At 30.6% G+C, this 27814-nt stretch overlaps 4 protein-coding genes and 1 pseudogene across 4 annotated transcripts in view; 4 read left to right on the forward strand and 1 right to left on the reverse strand.

Annotated features, from left to right (window-relative positions):
- Positions 1 to 699, forward strand: part of LOC145977641 (uncharacterized) — a 78850-nt gene extending 78151 nt beyond the window's left edge. Inside the window, exon 4 of the mRNA XM_083109719.1 lies at positions 648 to 699. Coding sequence (XP_082965845.1) covers positions 648 to 699 — 52 coding nt within the window. The remainder of the gene's footprint in view (positions 1 to 647) is intronic.
- A 1280-nt stretch (positions 700 to 1979) lies between these two features.
- LOC145977643 (uncharacterized) lies at positions 1980 to 10065 on the forward strand (annotated as a pseudogene).
- On the reverse strand, positions 7547 to 11584 carry LOC145975450 (uncharacterized). The gene is made up of 5 exons (XM_083105938.1): positions 11366 to 11584; positions 11138 to 11263; positions 10642 to 10832; positions 10463 to 10555; positions 7547 to 10351 (listed from the first exon to the last, which is right to left on the reverse strand). Exons 1-4 carry the CDS (start codon positions 11428 to 11430, stop codon positions 10536 to 10538), a joined length of 402 nt encoding a protein of 133 aa, XP_082962064.1. The 5' UTR covers positions 11431 to 11584; the 3' UTR covers positions 7547 to 10351; positions 10463 to 10535.
- A 2523-nt stretch (positions 11585 to 14107) lies between these two features.
- Positions 14108 to 16835, forward strand: LOC145977644 (uncharacterized). The gene is made up of 4 exons (XM_083109720.1): positions 14108 to 14258; positions 15403 to 15600; positions 16087 to 16220; positions 16803 to 16835. Exons 1-4 carry the CDS (start codon positions 14123 to 14125, stop codon positions 16833 to 16835), a joined length of 501 nt encoding a protein of 166 aa, XP_082965846.1. The 5' UTR covers positions 14108 to 14122.
- Positions 16836 to 19090: 2255 nt separating this feature from the next.
- LOC145977652 (ATP-binding cassette sub-family G member 1-like) lies at positions 19091 to 21583 on the forward strand. Its single transcript, XM_083109738.1, has 2 exons — positions 19091 to 19624; positions 21574 to 21583. Exons 1-2 carry the CDS (start codon positions 19128 to 19130, stop codon positions 21581 to 21583), a joined length of 507 nt encoding a protein of 168 aa, XP_082965864.1. The 5' UTR covers positions 19091 to 19127.
- The last annotated feature ends 6231 nt before the right edge of the window (positions 21584 to 27814 follow it).

Raw genomic sequence — 27814 nt, forward strand, 5'->3', positions numbered from 1 at the left:
TATCCGAAAACAGCGCTCGCCCTTCTCGAAAGATCCAACAACAACAAATAACCCGTTAGATCGCTCAATTTAAACATTGTCTCGGTAACCGTCGAGTTCACGAAAAATCGGGATCTTTCGAGAAGGGCTTGAGTATAAATCGACGCGATCACGGAGCACTGAGCCTTTTGTCGAAAAGTCTCCGACGCGATCATTTAGCTCTCGAATATTAAAAACGTTCTTTCCGTCGCTCGCGGAATAAATCGATTTTCTCCGTTGCTTGCGGATTCAAAATTCAGCTTGAATTTTTCGATCTTTCTTCGTCGTTAGTCAAGAAACTGTAAATATATTAAAAATTGTATTTGTGAATTAGAATAAAGGACTGTACATAGACACATATATATATCGGGACTTGTCGTTCTCTTTCTTTCGCGCCGCGCTCACTTCTCGGTCTATTCTCGCGCCTTTTGCTAACAATACATAAAATATGATATATACAATATTCGATAGATTATTCTATTCACATTCAAAAAACATTTAAAGTAGTGCCATTCAAATATACTGTAAACATGCTATAAATATATAAAAATGTCTTATAGGATATTCCAAATATTTTTGAAGAATATTCATAATGACTGTTATTATTAATTATAAATTTATTTATTTAGACATATGCTTGCGAGATATGTTGTTACGAGACCCCATACGAATATAATTTGAAACGGCATTGTCAGTCTAAGCGTCACAAAGAAAAAGAAAAAAAAAATGGTATTATTATTTTAATTTTTTTTTAATTATATATATATATATATATATATATATATATATATATATAGGGTGATTCTGAACAAACGTTTGTCTTTAAAATATCAAATTCCTGAATGAATTCTAAAACGATTTTTCCTCTTGCAAAATTTTGCCCGGAGATTAGTTTTTAAAGGAAAATAGTTAACTACGTGATGACTGTAACAATCAGTGTGTGTGTGTGTGTGTGTGCATACACATTCTCACACACACACTGATTGTTACAGTCATCGCGAATAGCAATCAGCTGATCGCGGCGAATGCTTCACGTAATCGCCTATATCGCGCCGTCCCTGCCTATCTCTTGTACTCGTTCCGTAAGTAGTTAACTATTTTCCTTTATAGTTTAAAAACTAAGTTCCGGGCAAAATTTTGCAAGAGGAAAAATCGTTTTAGAATTCATTCAAGAATTTGATATTTTAAAGACAAACGTTTGTTCAGAATTACCCTGTATATATATATATATATATATATATATATATATATATATTTATATTATTTATATTTATATTATATTATTTATATAAATAGCAGGCGAAGAAGTAGATACGGACACGCCATCCGACGCCGGATCTGCATCTCACCGGGGGCAAGAACGGCGCGTTGCATTTAGACGAGCAAGATTTGTACTCCACTGCTTCCTCAGTTTTGGTCGTAACTCGCACAGTATTACATATTACATATAATTACTCGCACAGTATTACTTATTACATATAATTTTTGTTTTATTATATTACATATATTACATATAATTTTTATTACATATAATTTTTGTTTTATTATATTACATATATTACATATAATTTTTATTACATATAATTTTTGTTTTATTATAAAAAATTAATGAGTTATTAATTTATTTTATAATAAGGAAAGTAATTTAAATTTATTATTGTGGAAAAAAAGAAAAAAATTGTGTTATTTAATTTATTATTGTGAAAAAAAAGAAAAAAATTTGATCAAATAAAATAAAGATGAATTGAAATTTTTTATATTATCTATTATTTTTTATTATTCTTTATTATTCCCTATTATCTATTATTCTTTATTATTCTCTATTATCTATTATTCTCTATTATCTATTATTTTCTCTTATTATCTATTATTTTTTATTATTTTTTATTATTCTCAATAACCGTTTGCTACTTGTGTATTTTTTTTTTATTTCGTGATTATTGAGAACATTGCTACCAAATATGAGCTACAAACATGAAATGGATTTTGTAGAGATACATTTACTTGATGCGGAATCACAAGAAGAATATACATTGAAAGTGAGTCCGACTGATGCTGTTAAAGCAGATAACGGTAAGTTGAAAGGTTATGATTATTTAATATTTTTACTATAATTATTGTAAAAATCTGATTATCCGTTTTGTGTCCGCCCGATCTCATTTTATTTCATAGACAGATGTGTGCATTGTACGGATACGGATTAGGTACAAAACTAATAAGTAATCGGATTTTTACTCATATCTTTATTCTTCATATAAGAAAGGAAAAGGTGAATGATATTTAAGTTTTATTTGAAATTTCGGTTTATTTGGGTCTTAATAATTATTTCATTCAGTTACACTTGTATGTCTAATTTAAAAATAATTTTTCATTTTCTTTGGAAGTTACTTGGGACTGTAATATAACAACATTTTATCACGATAAGTGTATGTTATAATCTTTGCTCTGTCCTAGCTTGAATCTATATCAAAGCTACATTTTTTGCATGCTGTACTCTTTTTTCATGGCTTTACAATGTTATAGAACATTTTTTTATTTGAATGCTCTTTTTTCTCCTTTTTCTTCCTTTTAATCATTTTCATATCGTTTGTATTTATCTCTTCTTTTTGTTATTTTCTTTAATGTTATCATTTACATTCAGATATGGCTTTTGCAACAGCACTATTAAATTATGCACGTCAGCATGCAATTCAAAATGGTGAGTGTTTAATAAGAATTACTTTAAGTCATATATGGTAATGGATTAATTTATACTAATTGTTTGATATCCATATCAAGCAAGTAATGTAAAGACGTTCATTAGTCGCAAATGCTTGATTGCACATCTAACATCCAATAGAAAAGTTCGTTTTCTAGATGCTCTCTAAAAAATAAACTCTTTTATTGAAAATTGAATATGCTATATATATATATATATATATATATATATATATATATATATATATATGTATATGTATATATATATATATATATATATATATATATATATGTATATATGTATATATATATATATATACAAAACGATTCGTTTTTTGTTATTATAATGTGTTTTTTAATAAACTAATACTGAAAAAAGAAAGAAGTGTTGTTGTTTCTCTGCGCTCCAACTACCGTGCGTTGGCTCTTATGCCATTTTCTTTTTAATTTTTTGATTACTTGAGCCAAATCTCTAATTATTAAATATATATATATATATATATATATATATATATATATATAAACATTAAAAGAAAATATATATACAGGATGTCCCGAAACTAACGCTTGATATTTTAAAAGCAGATTCTCTGGCCAATTTAAAAACGATTTTTCCTCAGCGAAAATGTCGCGGCACTAATAGTTTTCGAGTTATAAACGATTGAAAATAAAGGATTTTTCGCAAACTAAGGCTTATGGGAATAAAATATTAATAAAGTCACATTCTTTAGTTAATTTTAGGTAGAGTTTACTTTAATAGAATTTTAATTTAAGGCTTAGTTAGAAAGATACATGATGACAAAAATTGGGAATATGCAAAAAATAATGATCTCCCTCGACATTTTCGCTGAGGAAAAATCGTTTTTAAATTGGCCAGAGAATCTGCCTTTAAAATATCAAGTGTTAGTTTCGGGACACCCTGTATATACAGGGTGACCCATTTTAACTTAGGCAGCCAAATAACTCGAAAAATAAGCAAGATAGAGAAAAATGTTTTAGACAAAAGTTGTATGGTTTCGAGGGGGCCATAAGATGGTATCATTGGTTTGACCTTGAAGAGTCATTTGAAGGTCACGTGAAGGTCACTTCAATTTTTTTAAATGGAACATCCTATATATTTTTGTACATTCTTGTAGCTCATCTCGAGAGCTTTCCAAAACACTATAATTAAGTACATTTTCGTTAAGTACTTTTTGAGTTATGAGGCTTGAAATAATTTCTTAATTTTACATAAACCGTAAAATATCTTGTAAAATATTCATTTTTCGATTACCTTACCTTAATAGTTTTATGTACAAAATAATGAGAGGAATCAATTGGTGTAAAGAAAACACATAGTTGTTTCGAAGAAAAAATATGTAATTTGCAATTAACAATTCCATATTTTTTCTTAAAAACAACTATGTGTTTTCTTTACACCAATTGATTCCTCTCATTATTTTGTACATAAAAGTATTAAGGTAAGATAATCGAAAAATGAATATTTTACAAGATATTTTACGGTTTATGTAAAATTAAGAAATTATTTCAAGCATCATAACTCAAAAAGTACTTAACGGAAAGGTACTTAATTATAGTGTTTTGGAAAGCTCTCGAAATAAGCTACAAGAATGTACAAAAATATATAGGGTATTCCATTTAAAAAAATTGAAGTGACCTTCACGTGACCTTCAAATGACTCTTCAAGGTCAAACCAATGATACCATCTTATGGCCCCCTCGAAACCATACAACTTTTGTCTAAAACATTTTTCTCTATCTTGCTTATTTTTCGAGTTATTTGGCTGCCTAAGTTAAAATGGGTCACCCTGTATATATATATATATATATATATATATATATATATATATATATATATATTTACACATACATACAGCAGCACATATCTTCATTTTATTACATGAAAGTTGAATATTTTAGTCTTTATTTTATTTCTACAAAATTAAATATTTGTAATTATAGCATACTTATTTTAAATTTAACTTTATATTGATAATTCAACTGATTCTCCAACTGATTATCTTTTCATCGATATTGAAGAGCCATGTACAAGAAATTGCGCAATTGTATTGCTGTGACAAACGGGTACAAATATTAATATACAAACGATCGCGAAGCAGTATCCGCTCTCAGTTTTCGAATATCTTTAAAAATGGCAAAGGTATCCCTTATGCGAACTTTCAATATTCCGTATTTCCATCCCCGTGAAGATACAAACAAAACAAAAAGCGATACAAACGGGTACATACGATACTTAATCAAATAGCACTTTGAAAATACTGCTGTATCTAAAAATGGGTACTAATGATTTTTTCAATCTTTTGTAACTTTCACTTCTTTGAGATATAAACAAAAGCAGTACAAACGAGTACAAACAATGCTTAATTGAATGCTTGTATTAAATTTGTGTTTTTTAAAAATTGGGTGCCAAGTTCATACATGTGAATTAAGCCACCGTCATTTTCAATCCAGAATTGCAACTCCATCAATGAGTTCTTTTTTTAATGGCTCTTGCATCTCGTATATAATTACTTGAACTTGTTTCGTCTACAAAAAGATAGATATAATTCATCATATAAAAAATTAAGGTACGTATATTGAATAGATTTAAGTAAAAACAACAAATTAATATCATATATTAAGCAGGTTACTAAATTTATATCCCTTCACTATATTTTGATCTTCTTGTATCTATAATTAAATAATTAAATAATTAAATCTTAAATTTTGCAATCAACTTATAAGTCTCTTCAATTAGAATCAGTTCCATGTCTAATAATATAAAATCATTCCGTATATTTCCTCCAAATGTTTCATTGCAACTCTAAAATCTTTTAAATTTTTAATATATATGCCTAGAGAAAACTTATAAATCGATATAATTTTATTTGATATAAATTATATAAATATTGCTACAAACATAATTAAATTACATGTTATATTAAATTTCCATACATTGCTAACTAAGACATCATTCTCAACCTTAATATTAAATTTTGTAGACTCATTGGGCTTCGTATTATCTCTTTGTGATCTGATACAATTTGAAAATAGATTCTTTTCACTTACTTGGGATGCAAAAATTATATATAACTATCTTATATATAACTATAATATAATTAATCAGAATATCATTATATATCTATCTTATATATAACTAATCAGAAATACATTACATAAGTATCTACTTTCTTTATCATTAATTGGATATGATAGAAAGATTTATTTAACAAATTTTGTGTAATAATACATTGAGCAAAATTATTCTAATATATTTGTCACATATATTTATTTAACATTTAATTCGAATATTTTATATAATACTATAATTTATCTTATCAAGTGTCTTAGCTTGCATATTTATAAAATATCGTTGTCCTCACATGAACACTTTCTTATGCGTTCCTACAATACTCGTTATAACTTTGTCGAAATATTGTAATTCTTCTATCGATGGGATGATTATAATATTCAATATTTGTAAAACAAAATCTATCATCATAATCAGAGATTTGTATTCATCTATTCCAAGGTTTTTAACTAATACGCTAAAGTATAATCCATATAAATTGACATGATCAATATAATGATCAATATATTGACATGATCAATATAAATATATAATAATTTATGATCAATATAAAACTACAAACTATAGTATAAATGAAATAAATATAAATATGTATAAATATAAATATAAAAATGCGCGTATATTAAAATACCTCATAATAGTCACTTTTTCTTTAATAAAAATTTAAGAAATTCTTCGCACACTTTATTGAGGCTTCTATACATTTGTTATTGAAATGTGCAAAGAGTTCTATACAATCACTATGCATTTTATTTATCTTAACTTTATTTGTTCTTTTGTTTTTGATCAAATCGTTTCTTATTCGTAACCACCATCTTACATACATAGGTCAGAACATTTCTATATCGGCTACATGCTATCAGGCGTGATCGAAATGTAACTAATATAGCGATCAGCCAGGCTGATTTATTCAACATGTGTAAAAGCACAGATCGACGATTTATTCACAATATTTAGAAAAAAATGTGTAATAATATTGTTGTAAAAAAAACACAGTTATTTTTAAGAAAAAATATGTAATTGTTAATTGCAAATTACATATTTTTTCTTCGAAACAACTATGTGTTTTCTTTACACCAATTGATTCCTCTCATTATTTTGTACATAAAAGTATTAAGGTAAGATAATCGAAAAATGAATATTTTACAAGATATTTTACGGTTTATGTAAAATTAAGAAATGATTTCAAGCCTTATAACTCAAAAAGTACTTGAGGGAAAATATTTTATTATAGTGTTTTGGAAAGCCCTCGAGATAAGCTACAAGAATATGCAATAAAAAATAGGGGGTTCTTAAATGGAACCTCCTATTTTTTATTGCATATTCTTGTAGCTTATTTCGAGGGCTTTCCAAAACACTATAATAAAATATTTTCCCTCAAGTACTTTTTGAGTTATATAAAGGATTTCCACAGCGATACCAAAAAAAAAACACCTTCACGTGACCTTAAAATGACTCTCCAAGGTCAAATCATTGCCACCATCTGAAGGTCCCCTTCAAGCCATACATCTTTTGTTTGAAACATTTTTTTATTTAACGCACCGTTTTGGAGATATTTGAGCGTATTATTTAAAATGGGATACCCTGTATATATATATATATATATAATATATATATATATATATATATATATATATATATATGTATGTATATATATATATATATATATATATATATATATATATATATATATATATATATATATATATATATAGAGAGAGAGAGAGAGAGAGAGAGAGAGAGAGAGAGAGAGAGAGAGAATTGTAAGCTAATATATTGTTACTTACGATACATTATATCCATTATTTATAAATTACACAATTGATGCTTTCCTTTACGACCTTGCCATGAAAATTCTGTGGCTAGTTTATTACTAAATATCTTTGTAAGTGATCTTTTCACTGTTTCATTTGGATCAATATTTCCAATTGCATCAAAAAATGCACTCTATAATCAATGAAACAATACGACACAAAATAATGTTAAATAATTGCTCTTTTCTTTTTAATGGGAAAGTCGAATGTAAAGCAACAACAGCTTGTGAAGCAATGGTACCTTTTGATAGCGATATAGTTAGATCCTGACTTTCTTTTAATTTCGAATTTATACTACACATACGTTGGATATCCATCTTCATATTTGTAATATCTGCTTTTATAACACGGATGTATCAATCATCATCACGACGACGGAAGGCAGTCCTTCGTTGCTTAGCACAGAGCAAAGGCAAGGGCGAAAGCACAGACGTGTCGCCTGGTTCGAATCTCAACAAGTGCTCTAGTAGATGTACACCGACGACAGTGACCGACAGCGAAAACGAAACAACCATGATCGCGGACGAAAACGAAGAGAAGAATGATAGAAGAAGGTGGTATGACCAAGAGAAAGACGTCCTTCGCAGGGCGAAGGGTCACAAGACGTCGTCCAAGAATTCCGATGTGATAGTTGAGGTAGTCAATATCGCGAGGACAGAGAATAAAGACTATGGGATGGATTGCAACTTTGTCTCAGAAGATGAGAATCAGAACGCAAAGATGGATAATCAAGAAGAAAATAATGAGGAACCGATTTACGTTAACGCTTACAACGAAGCGAACGAGAGGAATTTATAGCAGACGGAATTGTTAAGGACAAAGAATGATCATAGCAACAACAATAATGTCAGCGAGGTAAAGATCGAGACACCTGAGCTGATGGTGAAGGACACTAGTGGAAACTGATATAGCGATCCTGATGAGGACCGGCTGAATGATGACGTGTTCAGGCATAGCACTTATCGACCAAATAGTAATCACAATTCTGTGCTGGAATGCGTGAATCAAATCTTGCTGCAAGATATGGAGGACGAGGAGAATTCGATGCTGTCGATACCGCGTCAGTTCAAGCATCGCGGCAGAATCGTAAGTTTCCAGCCAGTTAAAGTCCGATATCGAATCGATGGGTTCGGAGATGGAAAGGAGAAACTCTGAGGAATCCGCCGCAGATAGTAAGGATTCTCCAAAAGAAGAAGAGTTCATGGAAAACGAGACGAGCGCATCCGAAGATGAGTTTGGCATGAGAATTGTTCAAAAAGAGTCGGATGACGATTCTAAAGACGACTCTAAGGCGATTCCGCTAGTCATCATCGAACCTAAGATCGATGTTGAAGAAACGAGAAAGACTTTGGTGAAATCTCAAGCGACTAATCCTCCATTAAAAATGGAAAGGATTGAGGAGAAGACTTGTCTACAAATATCTGCACGAAGATTGACTATTGCCAGGAACCTGGATTATGAAGACATAGAATCATTGCCAGAAGTAACAATGTCGTCGCCGACGCCGCCCAGAACACCATCGGCATTACCACCGAAGCCACAGTTTCGCAATAATACTCTAATTCTAAAGAAGATCCCGAGTCGGTCATTCCTAATAGATGAAAAGAGGCAACAAGACTCTATAGGAGATGTGGATCCTACGAAAAGAGGCATTTTTGGATTGGTATTGTCAAAGACGGCAAGGCATTTGAACTTAGAAGAGGCAAAGAGTTCCCAAACCAGAAGTTCGACAAGGGAGATGAAAGGTCGCGAAGGCGGTGGATTTTGGAAGAATAGATTCAATCATGTGCGCTCGTCTTTTCAAGTAAGACAAAAAGAGCGAGATCAGTCAAAAAATGCTGCCAGAGTTACAAACATCGTTCGGCATTTCGAGGAATTCAAAATCGGCGATCTTGAAGAGCAGACGAAAGATAGAAATCGTCCAAAGGAACGCCACAATAAACTTGATCAAGACTTTGACATTCGGCAAAATTTTGAAGAGTTCAATCTAGATATATGCGACTTGTCGGATGATCCCGATCGGCCCGAGGGCGATGGATCCGAGAGATTAAGATATAACGGGCTCAACAATGTCGATCAGAACGGTGTCGTCAAAGACAACAATAATGTTTCTGCTATTAGTATCTAGTAACGGCAATAGCAACGGCGAAACCGGCGGAACCAGTGGATACGATCACTTCCTCGAGGTCTCCCAACCGGTCTCAATAACAAGTCGATTCTCACACCTTCGAGGTTGCTGAGCAATCACAAGAGCATGTTAAAACCGAAAGATGTAAAATATAAGAGCAAAATTAAAGCTACGGCAGTGTTGGAAAGGCACGGGGTGCAAACGACGGCTGGCAATGCTACAACGACGCACGTAAAACACTGGACCGGCCCGTTCGTATGCATAAAAAGACTGTGTCCTATCTTTATTATCCTCAAATCAACAGGAGATAAACCATAAAACCGCTCGAGACATTCTACAACTTTTTCAGAAGCGGGATCAAGATCCTTTGTTCGCTAACGGTCGTGGTTCGTGCCGAAAATGAATCGGCAGAATGGTCGGTGCCACGTGCTCCGTTTTCGAGGTTCGGAGTTATAAGTCAGTCGGGACATTTTAAGTTAATTCCAATTAACAATCATAGTCGGACAGAGGTGAGACGTGGATCGCTCTCCGTAATGGGTTGATCAAAATCTTCGACCGGAAGATACCCTTTTACAAGGTCATGCAAAAGGTAGAGGCCAGGAACCTGTCGAAGGAAATCTTTGATCAGTACGCTATAGATAAATTGGCATTAATGTATAGATTGAATCTTCCTGTAATTGAGATGATCAACTTATTGATCGGTGGAATTACTCACAGTTCAGTGCGAATCACAGCGCTGTCAGTTAAAGCCGATACAGTGGAATCTTTCTTGGATCAAATGCGACATATCACTGAAGGTCTGTCGGATCTGGAAAAGAAACATCAACCAGTTACGTCAAAACGATCAGGATCAAAGGACGATGCGTGTCGAAATTGTGGAAAAAAAGGACATACTCATCAGGAGTGTCATAGACAGACAACGTGTTTCTTCTGTAAGGCCAAAGGACATCGGCAGTACGATTGCCCCGAAGTGAAGAAGAAGGAGGCGAAAGGCACACAACCAGTGCAGTTCCAGCAAACAATAGCAGCAGTGGCGGAAGAAACGGAGACTCCAGCCGCAGAAACGGTAGCCACGATTAGAGACTCTGGAAGTACAATAGATCAAGATGATGCGAGGGTAACCGTCGTAGAGATTGCCGGGAAAAAATGTAAGTTATCCGCACTTATTGATACAGGTAGTCCAGTCTCGTTATTTGCGATATGATATTTATAAAAAATTTGTAAAGTCGGGTAATATGAAATTAGTCAGGTCTAGTCGTAGGTTAAATAACCTTAGCGGTGATCTGTTAGATGTAGTCGATGTAGCGGAAGTCGAAATAAAATTAGAACCGTTACGAAAGGTTGTGACCGGACTGAGTCCGTAATCGCCTAAATAAAGGGTCAGACTCACCGGAACGCCAGATTGCGACGTGTTCCGCTTACGGTCGCCAGTTGCTTTAGCCTAATCAAGCAACAAGGTATTGAAATTTGCTTCTCCGGGGGCAGTCGTCCGCCAGGCCCCCGCCCGTACCTGCGGCTGTCGGTCGCAAGGTCAGAATTAAAATCGATTTATTTGTTTTGCGGGATAGTCCGGAGGTTATTATTATAGGTCGTGATTTTTCAAAAAGCAAAAGTTTACCTTTGTTTCCCGTCCGTCATGTCAGGACGAAGCCGAGCGGGTTGAATTGTTCTCCCTTTTGCCATCGGGTTATGTGTGCGATGATAAAGCGCGGGACGAACTTGAAAAGAAAATAGGCAATACCTCTAGAGATTTTGCACTCAAGGCGAAACCACTTCAGAACCTACTGAGAAAAAATGTAGACATTCCGAAGAAACAACTAATTAAAAATACTTCAGAAAGTAGTACGATTGAACGAAGTAAATAATTGATTTTTGGAAGATCGAGAAATAAGAAGCCCATCGATGCCTACTTGAAGTTTTATATGATTTTTATTGTTATTCCCACAACGTTGGAAATAAGATTCAAGAATAGGTATAATACCAAAATAACAAAATTGTTCTGGTGACATACAGGGTGAGCCATTTTAATTAACGCACGCAATTATTTCGGAAACAAAGCATTTTAGAGAAAAATGTTTCAGACAAAAGTTTTATGGTTTCGAGGGGGCCATAAGATGGTATCATTGGTTTGACACTGAAGAGTCATTTGAAGGTCACGTGAAGGTCACTTCAATTTTTTTAAATGGAATACCCTATATATTTTTGCACACTCTTGTAGCTTATCTCGAGAGCTTTCCAAAACACTATAATTAAGTACCTTTTCATTAAGTACTTTTTGAGTTATGAGGCTTGAAATAATTTCTTAATTTTACATAAACCGTAAAATATCTTGTAAAATATTCATTTTTCGATTATCTTACCTTAATACTTTTACGTACAAAATAATGAGAGGAATCAATTGGTCTAAAGAAAACACATAGTTGTTTTGAAGAAAAAATATGTAATTTGCAATTAACAATTCCATATTTTTTCTTAAAAACAACTATGTGTTTTTTTTACACCAATTGATTCCTCTCATTATTTTGTACGTAAAAGTATTAAGGTAAGATAATCGAAAAATGAATATTTTACAAGATATTTTACGGTTTATGTAAAATTAAGAAATTATTTCAAGCCTCATAACTCAAAAAGTACTTAACGAAAAGGTACTTAATTATAGTGTTTTGGAAAGCTCTCGAGATAAGCTACAAGAGTGTGCAAAAATATATAGGGTGTTCCATTTAAAAAAATTGAAGTGACCTTCACGTGACCTTCAAATGACTCTTCAGTGTCAAACCAATGATACCATCTTATGGCCCCCTCGAAACCATAAAATTTTTGTCTGAAACATTTTTCTCTAAAATGCGTTGTTTCCGAAATAATTGCGCGCGTTAATTAAAATGGCTCACCCTGTATGTATATATATATATATATATATATATATATATATATATATATATATATATATAATGAGTATCTAAAATGAAAATGGTAACTAAGAAATTCTTACAAATTAGTAGAAGAGAAAAATAAAAAAGAAAAAAAATATATATATATATATATATATTATATGTATACACATATAATATGCAATTTGTGATAAAAGGTAAACTTTATAAATTTTTATAAGTATTAGTGAATCTTCTTATGTAGGTATTCTTTGTGTCATAAAAAGTGTAAAAAAGATAATGTAGAAGGCCATGTATATACGTCGATATATTTAATCTACTCTCCAAAGAAATATTTAAATCATCATTATTTGATTTTGAATCAAATCTTTCAATCTTACAATTAATTTAGTATCCATACATAGTGATATTGTTTTTATCGCTAACAGTATTTTTGTTATTTTATAGACGCAATAGGTCTAATATAAAATAAATAAATATTAGAAATAAGAATCAAATATTAAACATTAGGAAAAGAGAAAAATAGAAAGATCTTTGTTTTTTCTTTTCTTGAAGTTTAATATTTAACTTTTATTCTCAATATATTGTTTTTATTGTACATTAGGTTTTATGATAGTTAATATTTGCTTATAAGTTATTCTGTGTTAAACAAATTACTTATTCTTTTTAACTTGTGAATTTATATACAAATGAAATATTATATATATTTACTGTATAATTTTCGTGTAATAAAAAAAAATTTATTCTGATCCTGAGAATCTCTCATTAAGAGTTTAATTTAATTGAAATAATGTATACGAATATATGTAAATAATCATTATTGGTATATGTATAATGGATATCATAGATATGACATTAATACAATACAAATACGTTACAGATATATAAATAAACATTTCTATTTTTTATCGTAAATAGCATTTTTGCATATATATTTCACACATATATATATATATATATATATATATATATATATGTATATATATATAATATATAATTCATTATATATTTCACATATATAATATGTAATTTTTCATTGATAATTTTTGTCCCAAAAATCCTATTTTACAATATATATAATATTATAATACAAAGAATATATTATATAACATAATCTATAACATAACAATATATTATAAATATTGTTATATTAATGATAATATTTTATATAATAATGTGCATAATAATTATAATAAAATTACATATGTAGTGTTATACTTTTAAACAAATAATGTGTGTATTTTATCTATTACTCTTTTTATAATCTTTTAATTTCGGTATTTATATTAATATAATTATACGCATTATTATATTATTTTTTTAAAATATAAAATATTTAATTTATAACTTGTAATTGTTTAAGAATTTATGTAAAATGTATGTATAATTATATTTTTAATATTAAAATACATTTTATAAAATAGATTATTCATTTGGATGGTGCTCAGGCACGTCCGCCAAAAATAGCTCAATTCAACAATGGTAACATGCCGTATGAGTTATTAATAAAATCCAATAGTACAATTTCAAATCTTGGAAAATTTGAACCAATGGAAATATTAGATACCACACCTGAAAAAATTGAATTATCTGATGTTTTAAATGCTACAAAAAATCGCATTAGTGAGTATTTTTTACATAATTTCTTTTTTTTTCTTATCAATATAATATTATAATATAAATATAATATAATAATATAAATATTTTTTATATAATTTCTTAATCCATATACTTTTTTTAATTTAATACGTTATTAGAATTTGAAATAAATATAGTACAATAAATAAATATTTTTTCTTATATCAATTGTTTACATATTAAGCATTCAAATTTTAAATTGTTCAAAATTATTTTTTAAACTATTTTTCCATAAACTTCAATTATTTGGTGTTTTTAAATTTTGAATAATTGAAATCTATTTAAAAAATATGGTTTTAAGAAATTGAATAAATGAAAATGATTGATATTTAGATGATATCAGAAAAAAATTTATTCGTTATAAGTGATTCAGATATTAAGTGTTCCACGCAAATTTGATTTTAAATTATTGAAAGATTTAAAGCATAGATAATATGTTCTATTATTATTTAATACAATTATGCGAAACACTTGTTAAAATTTTAAAAGAAGCGCTCTACAAATGACAACGGTTATGTAGTAATAATGGACTATCTTTTCTCATCACGAACTAATACTTACGTAAATTGGTAAATCTTTCTTAATTAATTTCTCATTAATTGTTGTAAAAATCATAGAATGATAGAAAATTCTTCTTTTTTCTGTTTAACTTCTTCTATTTACACGAGAGATAATATAGTTATTATTGGATACCCTGCACATACACACACATACACACACACACACACACACACACAATAAAGTTGTTTATATTAAAACACTATGAAATAAACTATTATTATGATTATTATAATTATAAAAATTAAATTATGTTTTTAACATAAAGATAGCTATAATTAGGAAATGACTTATTTCAGGACTTATATTTATATAGCTTTTTTCCTTCTTTTTGGGTCCCGAATCACTTTTCGAAGTATTGCGGGCAATTTTTCGGACACCCTATATATAGTATATGCGTACATATATAAAATCAGAAATTTATTAAAAAGTAATAACATGATTATTGATAATATAATATAAAATATTATTTATATCTTTTAAAATTTTATTGTATTTATTTAAAATAGCACAATATATTTTATATAATTATTATTATTTTTGTTAATATATATTCGTCAAATATTTTTAGTGTTGAGAGGATACGTAAAGACAAATTTTGCTGAAATATATAACAATAACATGAACAAAATTATTGGATGTGGTGCAATAACTGATGGCACATACAAACTGGAAGTTCACATAATAAATTTTAGTAACGATGATTACTTTCTACTTGATATCAAAAAAGGTGATCATGTAGAAATCATTGGCATTATGCAAACTACAGGTAATAAACTAAACTATTAAATTTTTACTTATTTTATCCTTATAATTGTTTAAATATTACAAAATCAATTTATATAAAAAAGTAAGATCCATTTTGAGAGCTTTATTTAAAAAAAATGAAATTTTTAATCTTCAAATCTCTAAAATATAAAACTTTTACTTATAAAAGTTATAAATTTTTACTTATAAAAAATAAATATAATACGTAATTAACATCTGCTCAAAATCATTCAATTTTTTTTATATGTAATAACTTTTCATATAACATATAATTTTTTACAAATTAAAAACTCAAGTATATAAATTAATAGATACCTCATGCTATATAGTATATTACAATAAATGAAAATATTTTTAATAAATAATTACAATTTAGTAATATTATATATATATATATATATATATATATATATATATATATATATATTTATTTATTTATTTATTTATACTATTTATATTTATTTATTAATATTTTTATACTTTTTAGTTATACCGTCGTATTTAATTGTTAATAATATGGAAGATATAAAAAAAATTGCTGGACATATGCCATTATTAACATTGATAAATGGTACAAAAAATTTAAAAAGAAAAATAGAAGAGATAGTTTCTTCTAATCAGGTATAATTATTATAACTAATATTAAAACTATTAGTTTTTAATAAAACTTATTAAAGAGAGTGGTGAAACTCTCAAAGTTTCACTCTAAATTTTTAGTCTTACAGTTAATAACATTCGTAATTTAAAATTATATTTTGATAAAAATTGTAAAAAAAGGATTATAGTTTCTGAAGTAAAGTGGGAATAGATTAAAGATAAATATCAATATATTTTTCACTATTTGAAAGAAAATGTTTAATCAAATATTCTTCTATTCTTTAATAAACAATATTGTTAAAACTCTTATAAAAATGTATAAGTTAATATTTATAATGATAGTAATAAGTCAGCTATACAGACGTATCAAGCATGACTTTTTCTAAATTTTAATTAATTTAATCGTCAATTAATTGCTTTGTGATCAAACAGACACAAACACTTTGTATTGACAGAATACATATATTTTAACCATTTTTTTCAATTAGTGAAACGCATTATTTTGATACTTATATATAATTATTATATAATTATATAATTATAATTATATAGTACACATACACACACACACACATATATAAAATTAATTTATATATTTTTTTATAGGATCAGAATAAGAGGATTCCAACTTCCACATAATGTCATAGTTAGCATATTTTTTGTTACTTTACCTTATCTTCTCAACAAAAAATTCATAAAAATATTCTTTTTGTGATATTGTACTTGTGATTTTTTTATAATTTTCTAATAATTTTTTTTAATCTATAATATTATACAGGGTGACCCATTTTAACTTAGGCAGCCAAATAACTCGAAAAATAAGCAAGATAGAGAAAAATGTTTTAGACAAAAGTTGTATGGTTTCGAGGGGGCCATAAGATGGTATCATTGGTTTGACCTTGAAGAGTCATTTGAAGGTCACGTGAAGGTCACTTCAATTTTTTTAAATGGAATACCCTATATATTTTTGTACATTCTTGTAGCTTATTTCGAGAGCTTTCCAAAACACTATAATTAAGTACCTTTCCGTTAAGTACTTTTTGAGTTATGATGCTTGAAATAATTTCTTAATTTTACATAAACCGTAAAATATCTTGTAAAATATTCATTTTTCGATTATCTTACCTTAATACTTTTATGTACAAAATAATGAGAGGAATCAATTGGTGTAAAGAAAACACATAGTTGTTTTTAAGAAAAAATATGGAATTGTTAATTGCAAATTACATATTTTTTCTTCGAAACAACTATGTGTTTTCTTTACACCAATTGATTCCTCTCATTATTTTGTACATAAAACTATTAAGGTAAGGTAATCGAAAAATGAATATTTTACAAGATATTTTACGGTTTATGTAAAATTAAGAAATTATTTCAAGCCTCATAACTCAAAAAGTACTTAACGAAAATGTACTTAATTATAGTGTTTTGGAAAGCTCTCGAGATGAGCTACAAGAATGTACAAAAATATATAGGATGTTCCATTTAAAAAAATTGAAGTGACCTTCACGTGACCTTCAAATGACTCTTCAAGGTCAAACCAATGATACCATCTTATGGCCCCCTCGAAACCATACAACTTTTGTCTAAAACATTTTTCTCTATCTTGCTTATTTTTCGAGTTATTTGGCTGCCTAAGTTAAAATGGGTCACCCTGTATAATATATAATATTATAGAATTATAGAATTATTATATATTATATAATATTATAGATTATATAATATATAATATTATAATCTATAATATAATAATATTGTACTATATATATATAATATTATGTATATAATATTCTTATTTCTTTTTTAGTTTTTTCTAACTTTATTAATATTTTTTAGTTTTAAACTATCACAAAAACTTATGTTAAGATGTGCCAAAATGTTATTATTCCAAACTTTTGTGTTATATAGACTCTTTCTGTTTCTTTTACGAGTATTGAAACAATCTTTACAAATATTAATCAATAATTTATTACAAAATATCTTTATAAAATGTTACAAATTATTAATACTATTATACCCGCGATGAATATATAAAAATTAATAATTGATTTAATAATTTGATTAATCAAATCAATTGATGATATATTGTAAATTACCTTTCATTAAAATTTGTATCATTTTATATACTTTGATATATTTTACTGTAATATTCTGCATAATTCTTTTTATTGGCGTAAATTTATGTTTTATGCTCGTAAAAGAAACTGATGAAAGAATCGTATATATATATTTGCATTTATATAATTTATACTATCATTTTATTTTATTATATTATTGTATCTTAAGTTAATCAACTGTGATTTGATGTAAACCGAAAGTTCATTCTAAGCCAAAAGACAAGAAATAAAATAACTAACTATAACTATATATACATATATAAAAAGAAAAATTTTTGGTAAATTAAAAGAAACAATAAAGATAATATATTTAAATCGTATTTCCTCGAATTTGTTACTCATTTTAAATATTAAAATTTTAACTTGTTTGTATTTTTTAATTCTTCAATTATATCTCATGTATGAGCATGTAAAAAATAAGCGCAATATAATTTTATGATTATTAAATAATATTGACTGTATATATAATTGATACTGTATATATATATATATATATATATATATATATATATATATATATTATATATAGCATCTAACGGAACATCGATTCCCGACGCCTAATTTAGCTCCCGCAACACCGCGTGCGTGGACCATAAACCAATTGAATTGATAAATTATGCGAGAACAGCAATAAACGGCGAACGAGTATCAGAAGTTTCTTCGCAGCAGCAACAGAACGAGAGGATTAAAAAGAGTGCAGACATGCGTTTAAAGAGAACCGAGTAACACTTTAAAATTGTTGTGACGTGATTTGATTTTCTTGCATACAACGAACAATTCTCCAATTCCACATTGCGCATTTCTGCATTTCGTGATGACCTCATCGACGCATTGTTCACCCTCTCGATCGTCTCTGAGTTGTTGCCAATTTGACGGCATCAGTCAGGATGACGTGCGGGATCCGGCGATTATCGGTAACAACAATTATTTCCACCAGGAGAAGCATTCCTTCCCGAAGAGGCCTCAGCTTGATCTGTCATTTCGCAACATAAGTTTTCGCGTCAAGGAATGGAGTCTACGCAAATTCTCAGTCAACGAGAAGGAAATTTTGCACGGCGTCAGCGGCGAATTTAAGGCCGGCGAATTAATGGGTATTATGGGGCCATCCGGAGCCGGAAAATCGACCTTACTCAACGTTCTTGCCGGTTTCACGGTAAAGGGCATGAGAGGAGAGATTCTGGTCAATGGCAAGGTTCGGCTACCGTATAGCGAGCGATGGAAGAGGACATCGTGTTACATCCAGCAAGACTCTGTTCTACGTACGTGGATCACTGCAGGAGAAACCATGACTCTGACCGCTCATCTGAAGCTGTATATATACATATATATATATATATATATAGATATTGCGGCACATCATTTTTATACTTACTAGAACAATACAGGCGCGCGCTACGCGCGCGCTATTTATTTCTTACAATTGATACTGTGTGTATATATATATATATACACACAGTATCAATTGTAAGAAATAAATAGCGCGCGCGTAGCGCGCGCCTATATTGTTCTAGTAAGTATAAAAATGATGTGCCGCAATATCTACTTTTCTTCCATTAAAGATATTTTCGAAAATTTTTTCATATTTTTCCTCTTATAAAAAAAAATAAATATTACATTATTACAACCTTTCACATCCTATAGTCTTAATTTTAAAAATATTTGCATGTTCAAAATAAATATTATGGCCAAATACAGGGTGGACCATTTTAACCTTTAATGGAGAATAACTCGAAAACCAAGCCCGGGAGAGAAAAATGTTTCAGACAAAAGTTGTTTGGTTTCGAGGGGGCCATAAGATGGTATTATTGGTTTGATCTTGAAGAGTTATTTGAAGGTCACATGTAGGTCACCTTCAATTTCTTAAATGGAACCTACTATTTGTCATTGCATATTCTTGTAGCTTATCTCGAGAGCTTTCCAAAACACTATAACTAAGTACCTTTTCGTTAAGTACTTTTTGAGTTATGAGGCTTGAAATAATTTCTTAATTTTACATAAACCGTAAAATATCTTGTAAAATATTCATTTTTCGATTATCTTACCTTAATACTTTTATGTACAAAATAATGAGAGGAATCAATTGGTGTAAAGAAAACACATAGTTGTTTTTAAGAAAAAATATGGAATTGTTAATTGCAAATTACATATTTTTTCTTCAAAACAACTATGTGTTTTCTTTACACCAGTTGATTCCTCTCATTATTTTGTACGTAAAAGTATTAAGGTAAGATAATCGAAAAATGAATATTTTACAAGATATTTTACGATTTATGTAAAATTAAGAAATTATTTCAAGCCTCATAACTCAAAAAGTACTTAACGAAAAGGTACTTAATTATAGTGTTTTGGAAAGCTCTCGAGATAAGCTATAAGAATATGCAATGACAAATAGTAGGTTCCATTTAAGAAATTGAAGGTGACCTTCATGTGACCTTCAAAGAACTCTTCAAGGTCAAACCAATGATACCATCTTATGGCCCCCTCGAAACCAAACAACTTTTGTCTGAAACATTTTTCTCTCCCGGGCTTGGTTTTCGAGTTATTCTCCATTAAAGGTTAAAATGGTCCACCCTGTATATGCACTTCTATAATCAGAGCAATTTAATTATTTAATATATATTCTTAATTAATTTATCTACTTATATTTTATGATTTTACACACATATGTGTGTATGTAGTAATTTTTATTTTGACTTGTTTTTTTAAAAGTAAAGAATTTAGGGAGGCCTTAAAACCTTCTAATATAAATCATATCTTTAACTCAGGTATGCCATCAAAACACATTCAAGGAATATGAACTTTTTGTTATACCTCCCCCTCTTCTGTAAGTGTCACGATGAAATAATAGCTGTGAGCAAAGGTCTTTATGTTTTTTCCACACAATTCTTCTATCTTTTTTGAGTAAAGAGCAGCATGTATGTCATCAATCATTGAATGATCATCTGCATAATAATTTAAGCTGTAAACATTCTTGTCCTTCGTCACAATTATAGCTCTACTATCACAGTTATCTTTAAAATATTATGATATATAATATATATAAAAATATATATACGTAACAATATTACATAGCGAAAAAAATAATATAATGAAAAAAAAAATTATAAATTTTACCATATACCATAACCATATGAATTTGTGAGATAAATTCCAGCTTTAGCAGATGAAAGAACGGCCAATTTTTAAGATTCATTGAAATTATCTTCTTCGTTAGAATGCATTGCAAGGATCTTTTCTCATATTTCTGCATCTCTCTGCAGATATAAGTAAACAAATAGTTGATAACGTTCAGTTTAGTTACTTGCTCATTCACACTTTAATTTGAATTAATTATACTTCATGTCATCGCACACTTTTAGTATTCTCCTATTATCTTGCCGACATCTGCGATTATTTCAACATCACTATCGCCCAGCAGCAATATAAAAAAAAAAGAAAAAAATAATGATGTAAAACTTATTCTTTTTCGTTAGTTGCTATTTCTGAATTTCTCTTTTCTATATCTTCCGAGGAACAGAACTTTTTCGACGACATGATAGTAATGCGACTTTGTAACGCTGCTCCGTGTGTAAACTTAGCCTGCGTACTCATGTCTAACTTATTATAATATAATATAATATAATCTTTCGATAACGTGTCAGCTGTCCTATGATGATGAGAGCAAACTGGAAGTAAAACTCCTCGAGTTCCTAAAATTCACATGATATTCGACGATATATTATATACACATAAATAAATACATTGCAGTTAATGAATTACAACATTAATAGCAATTAACCCTGAACTGTAATACTTAGCATTGTGTTCGATTACTTTATTGTAGAAGAATGTTAGAACATTAGAATTTGACACAGTGATAAAGTTGACTTGCTTTATTATCTGACTGTAATCTTTTTTAAGATTTGGTTTCACAATACATATCAGCCAATTCTTTAAGCTGTGTTCTATAAGCTGTGCTTTGGTTTTATGCTATACAATTCAAAAAAGTACATACAGAACAATAATATGAAACATAACGGGTCATCAAATGCTGCTCCTAGAGATTCCAATATATTCAATGCTTTTTCAACATAGTTGTAATCATTCATAAAGACAATCAGTGACTTGTGCATGATTTTCAATGTACTGTGTGTCGTGAATACTCGAAAACTTTGTGGAAATGGGAGTGGTAATATAATAATCTTTATAAATGAAACCCCATACATAGACAGTCCTATCATAACCAATGGCAACGCTCAAGTTACCATAGACAGCGATGTCCAATACCTTTCCCATCTGAGGTACGTTCACTTGTTGATTGTATCATTTTTTATTATTTCATTTCTCGTTTCGCTCATCATGGCGATTATTAAAAAGTTTTCTAATTTTCATTCATGAATTACCACGATCGGAACGGAGGTTTTCCAATTGTTATTAACGCCCACTTGTCCACTACTGTTCCTGCCCCAGGCGTAGATCTCTCCTTTACATATTTGTGAGCGCCAACGTATGATCATATCCACAGATTGTCTTAATTGAAATGTTAATTTCCATCTCAACCAAGATGTTTGATAATGCAACATTCTTAGGGATCAAATCTTAGATATAAAAAAAAATTATCTACTTTATCCGAGATTGTGATAATTTCGCGAAGGGACATGTAATGTAATCGTTCCAGAACGATTGGAATCTGATCTCACATGTTATCGCCCCAAGCATATAGTTTGTTTTCGTCAGTCATAACGATGTTGAATTTTGCACCACACGCGATATGGACAACATTCTTCTTCTCCAATTTATTTACTTGACTCACACTACCAAAAAATAACTGTTTTCAATACCATCCTGAATATAAAGATTGTCTCTCCAAATATACACCTAAATTACAAACAATTGTTTAGTTATGTAAATGATTATTATCGTTATCATTGTGATAGTTTAATCTTTTGTTTACCTCTCCATCGCTAATCAGAGCAAGAAAATGATAACTGCCTGCAACGTCCACGATGTTTGTTGTTTAAGCCGTGGACTCGAATAGGTGAGAGTGGGGGGCGTCGTGAAGTTAGTCCCCCCATTTTTAAAATGGTGTTTTCTTTACTTTAAATGACGGAACTCTTTCTAAAATGGATTGGAAACTCTAGAACTCTACGGGGGGCATCCAGAACTCTAATAATTTTTTTCAAATTTGAAGAATGAGGGACCAACTTCATAGAGGTGAATAGGTGACGCGACAAGCGATTCGCGTTTTCTCTCATTCAATTCGCGTTTCTTAAACTCCCAGAAATAAACCTTTTAAAAATAGTATAGCTGTAAAATGTACTTCTTGATTTGATTTTTTGAATCTATAATTTTATATTTATAATGTTAAACATTTAAATATGAAAGCACTACTAGAAAAGAGAAGATTACTGATGAAGTTTTATATTATTCCATTGTGAAGTGCTTTTCAATTTGATAAATTTATACAAACTTATTGACCATTTTGATATTCCAAAAAAATTGTACGTTTTCTCATATTTTTAAGATATTATGAAAATTAATTAAATTACAATTGTATGTATGTGTGTGTATGCATATTGTTTTAATTTTTACAAAGCCAGATTGAATGTATAAAGAATTAAAAATGTGTTGCAATCTCTGTTTTTCTTTGTTCAGCATATTTTCAAAATTTTTTCATTTTTTCTTATTAAGACAATAAAAATTATGTAATCCTTTTTAAAAGGATCCAGAGAGGATCGAAACGTTTGCGTTTATTTTTGTATTAGTAGTTAGCACTAGGAGAGTTCTAACGCTGGGATCTCAGGGGGGTGAGAGGCGAGGGGATCTCAGCGGCGAGGGGGAATGACGTCACGCAGGATGGAGGGGGGATGACGTCACACGAGTTCTAACTCAGGTCCTATCAGGGATGACGTCACGCGGGTTCTAACTCAGGTCCTATCAGGGATGACGTCACGCGGGATTTCGGTGGCGCGGGGGCTGCGGGGCGGGGGACGCTTGGGGACGTGTTGGATGTTTTATGACAAGTATAAACAATAAAACAATATAAACAGCGATATTCCTTTGAAGGATTGGATCTTGGAACCTTCTTTTTCTTTTTTCTTTCTTCTTTATTTATTTATTTTTTATTTATTTATTTTTTATTGCTGATGTTCGGTTGCTTTGTGCCCTTGCCGCGCGTGTGAGAGAGAACGATAAGAGTGCGAAAAGAACGCGTACGAGAGAGAACGATAGCGAGACTTATAATTAGTGCGAGAGAGAGCGCAAGAGAAAGGCGTATAAATAATTGCAATTTTTTTGTTACAATTAAAAATATATATATAATTTATTTAATGTGTGAGTTTAATAAAAAGTATACAATATAAAAGAAAAATAATAATATATAAAATAGACCGCCGGGCTATGTTGGGGAAGCCGTTTCTGAAAACAGAAGAAAACATATGCATTTCATTAGTTTAAATTATTTTAATAATTTATTTTAAAATACTTTTGATTATAAATTGTAAGTTATTTACAATGTTATCCATGATCCATTTATTTAATTTGTGCAAATAGGGCACATGTTGCAGGCCAATATTTGATTCAAAGATTTTCTGCATCCTTTGCATGACATATTTTCCAAATGAACATAAGCTATGGTTCTATGTTCTCGAACAGAACTAGTTTTTTCAAACTGATCCGGATCTTCTAGAAACCATTCGGTACAAAATTTTGATCCATTTTCCATGTAGTAATAGGAAATGCAACATATCTTTGTTGCTTCGTTGTATGTTATTATTTCAGGTATGCTTAAATCTCGCTGTTTCTTTTGTAACCGTTCATCAAGAATATCGACACTATTGTCACTATCATAATCACTGTCCTTCGCCAAGGGTTCTATATCAGATCCATCATCTTCCATCTCTCTCCTCTCTCTCTCCTCTCTCTCTATCCCCATCCTCTCCGCCACAACTGGATCCATCCAATAATCGTAATCATCATCCGTATCGTCGTCGATGATAATTACGTTTTCTTCAACCACCGTATCATCGTCGATGATAATTAAGTTTTCTTCAGCCATTGCACAAGACTACCGAAACACAGAAGAGCAACGAAAGAAATGATACTCTAGTGCAGCAGACCACCGAAACACAGAAGAGCAACGAAAGAAATGATACTCTAGTGCAGCAGAGTCTTCTTCATTATATTTTTTTAACATACACAATATAAATAGAAGTATTCTTTGAAGGATTGGGCGGATGGAAATACGTAGATAACAACACATTTTTGAGATATTTCGGGGTCCGACGTTTTCGAGCAATCTGTGAATCATAGCGAGATATCAACACATTTTTGAGATATTTCGGGGTTTGACGTTTTCGAGCAATCTGTGAATCATAGCGAGATAACAACACATTTTCAACCCTAGGTTCAGTTACAAAAATTTTTTCTTTTGTGCCTCCAACAATCTCTGAAAGTTTGTTGGTTAAATATAAGAAGAATCGAAGCGCATCAGATCATAGTACGTGATTTGAAAGCGCATCGACACGACGGTATAGCAAAAGTATAGTCAAAAATTATAGTGTTCTGTCAGAAAGTGTAATAATATATATATATATATATATATATATATATATATATATTGTGTGATTATATATAAAATGGAAAACATCGAACAGACTGAACGCGACCTGGTGGAGCAATCCAACCAAATTGCCACCTTGGGCGAATATTTTGCATGGCTACAACGATGCAACGAGTACATCGAGTAGCTGGAAGAACAAAGTCGGATCAAACGACCGCGATTATCGATCGGGAATCGACAATCGCTGATTGCTCGAATCGCGCGACTCGAAGGTGCAAAGACTCGATTGCAGAGACAGTTTATGCCCAGTGGTGGTAATTACAGTGGCGACAATAACGCGGGTGCCGGATGTAGCGCGCATCAAAATGAACTTGTGTGGCGCGAGATTGATACCGCGTTCGATAACCGTATTCTAACCGGTGCTGTGATTAACGCAAACCATATCGAACCTCGTCAATTTCTCGAGGACGCCAAAGACATCGTGCTCGAGCAAGTGCAAGACGTTATAAGAAGATACAACAGTGTAAAATTGAACACTATATTCAACGGTGAATTTGTGTCGGGTGATAAGCGTGCGAATAAAAGTATCAATACGAGAAACTGTGAACTCTTTCGCACGTCTGATTTACACGAATGGTACGAGCGCAGCGTTATCGAGCCCACTCTAGCATTGCTAGAAGAATTTCAGGAACGCGATAGTGGCTAGGCATTGTCGCGAATACAGAATTTAACTGTAAATATAAATAAGTATAATCCTATGCGCGCGGGATGTTATATTAAATTGCCGCGAGAAATTATGATGAAGAGAGCTGTAATTAATGTACAATCTAGAGACAATGCGTGTTTCGCGTGAGCAGTGGTGGCCGCTCTATACCCCGCTGAAAGAGACACGAATCGGGAATCTTCATATCCCCACTATACGACGGTGTTAAATGTACAAAATATTGAGTTTCCGATGACGTTGAACCAACTAAAAAAGTTTGAACATATAAACAATATCTCCATCAACGTGTACAGCATCGAGAAAGAAAACAGCATTGTCCCGATACGTCTTTCGGAGCAGAAACGGGATAAACACGTCAACCTGTTGTATGTGGAAGACGGTAACAGCGTCGGACATTTCGCATGGATCAAGAACTTATCCCGGCTCGTGAGTTCGCAACTGAGCAAACACAACGGCCAAAGATATATCTGTGATCGGTATGTATAATTTGAATAATTTATGTAATTATAAAATATAATGCATTGCATAAATCTTTAATTTAAATATTCTTTTACAGATGCTTGCACTATTTCGGATCGGAGGACAAGTTGCAGTCACATACGGTAGACTGCGGAAAAATAAACGACTGCGCTATCCGATTGCCGAGCGATAAGGACAAGTGGCTCGAGTTCAACAACTACACGAGAAAAGAGCGGCTTCCATTTGTGATCTATGCCGATTTGGAATGTGCGTTGACAAAGACTGACGAAGAAAAAAATTATCAGCATCATAAGGTATTTAGTATAGCGTATTATATGCATTGTTCGTTCGACGACTCGTTATCCGCGTACCATTCTCGCCGCAGTATTGATTGTATCGCGTGGTTCGCCGAAGAACTTAAAAATTTAGCGTTACGTGTAAAGACTATTTTAATGACTACAAATGTCTCCATGGTAAATTTAACATCGGACGAGTGGGAAAAATTTCACAGCTCAACGCATTGCCATATTTGCGAAAAACCGTTTACGCAAGAAGACGATACACGCGTACGCGATCATTGTCATTTGACCGGACGATATAGGGGTCCCGCGCACTCAAATTGCAATCTAAATTACAAAGAATCATTATATATTCCGATAGTCTTCCACAATTTATCAGGTTACGACGCGCATTTCATTATCGAGGATATAGCCACAGCGTTCGAAGGGGAAATCGAATTACTTCCAATAACCAAGGAAAAATATATATCGTTTACAAA

Source organism: Camponotus vicinus, unplaced genomic scaffold (genome assembly GCF_025532165.1).
Source record: "Camponotus vicinus isolate PSW18456_S1 unplaced genomic scaffold, iyCamVici1.0 SCAF_1, whole genome shotgun sequence".
Classification (NCBI taxonomy): domain Eukaryota; kingdom Metazoa; phylum Arthropoda; class Insecta; order Hymenoptera; family Formicidae; genus Camponotus; species Camponotus vicinus.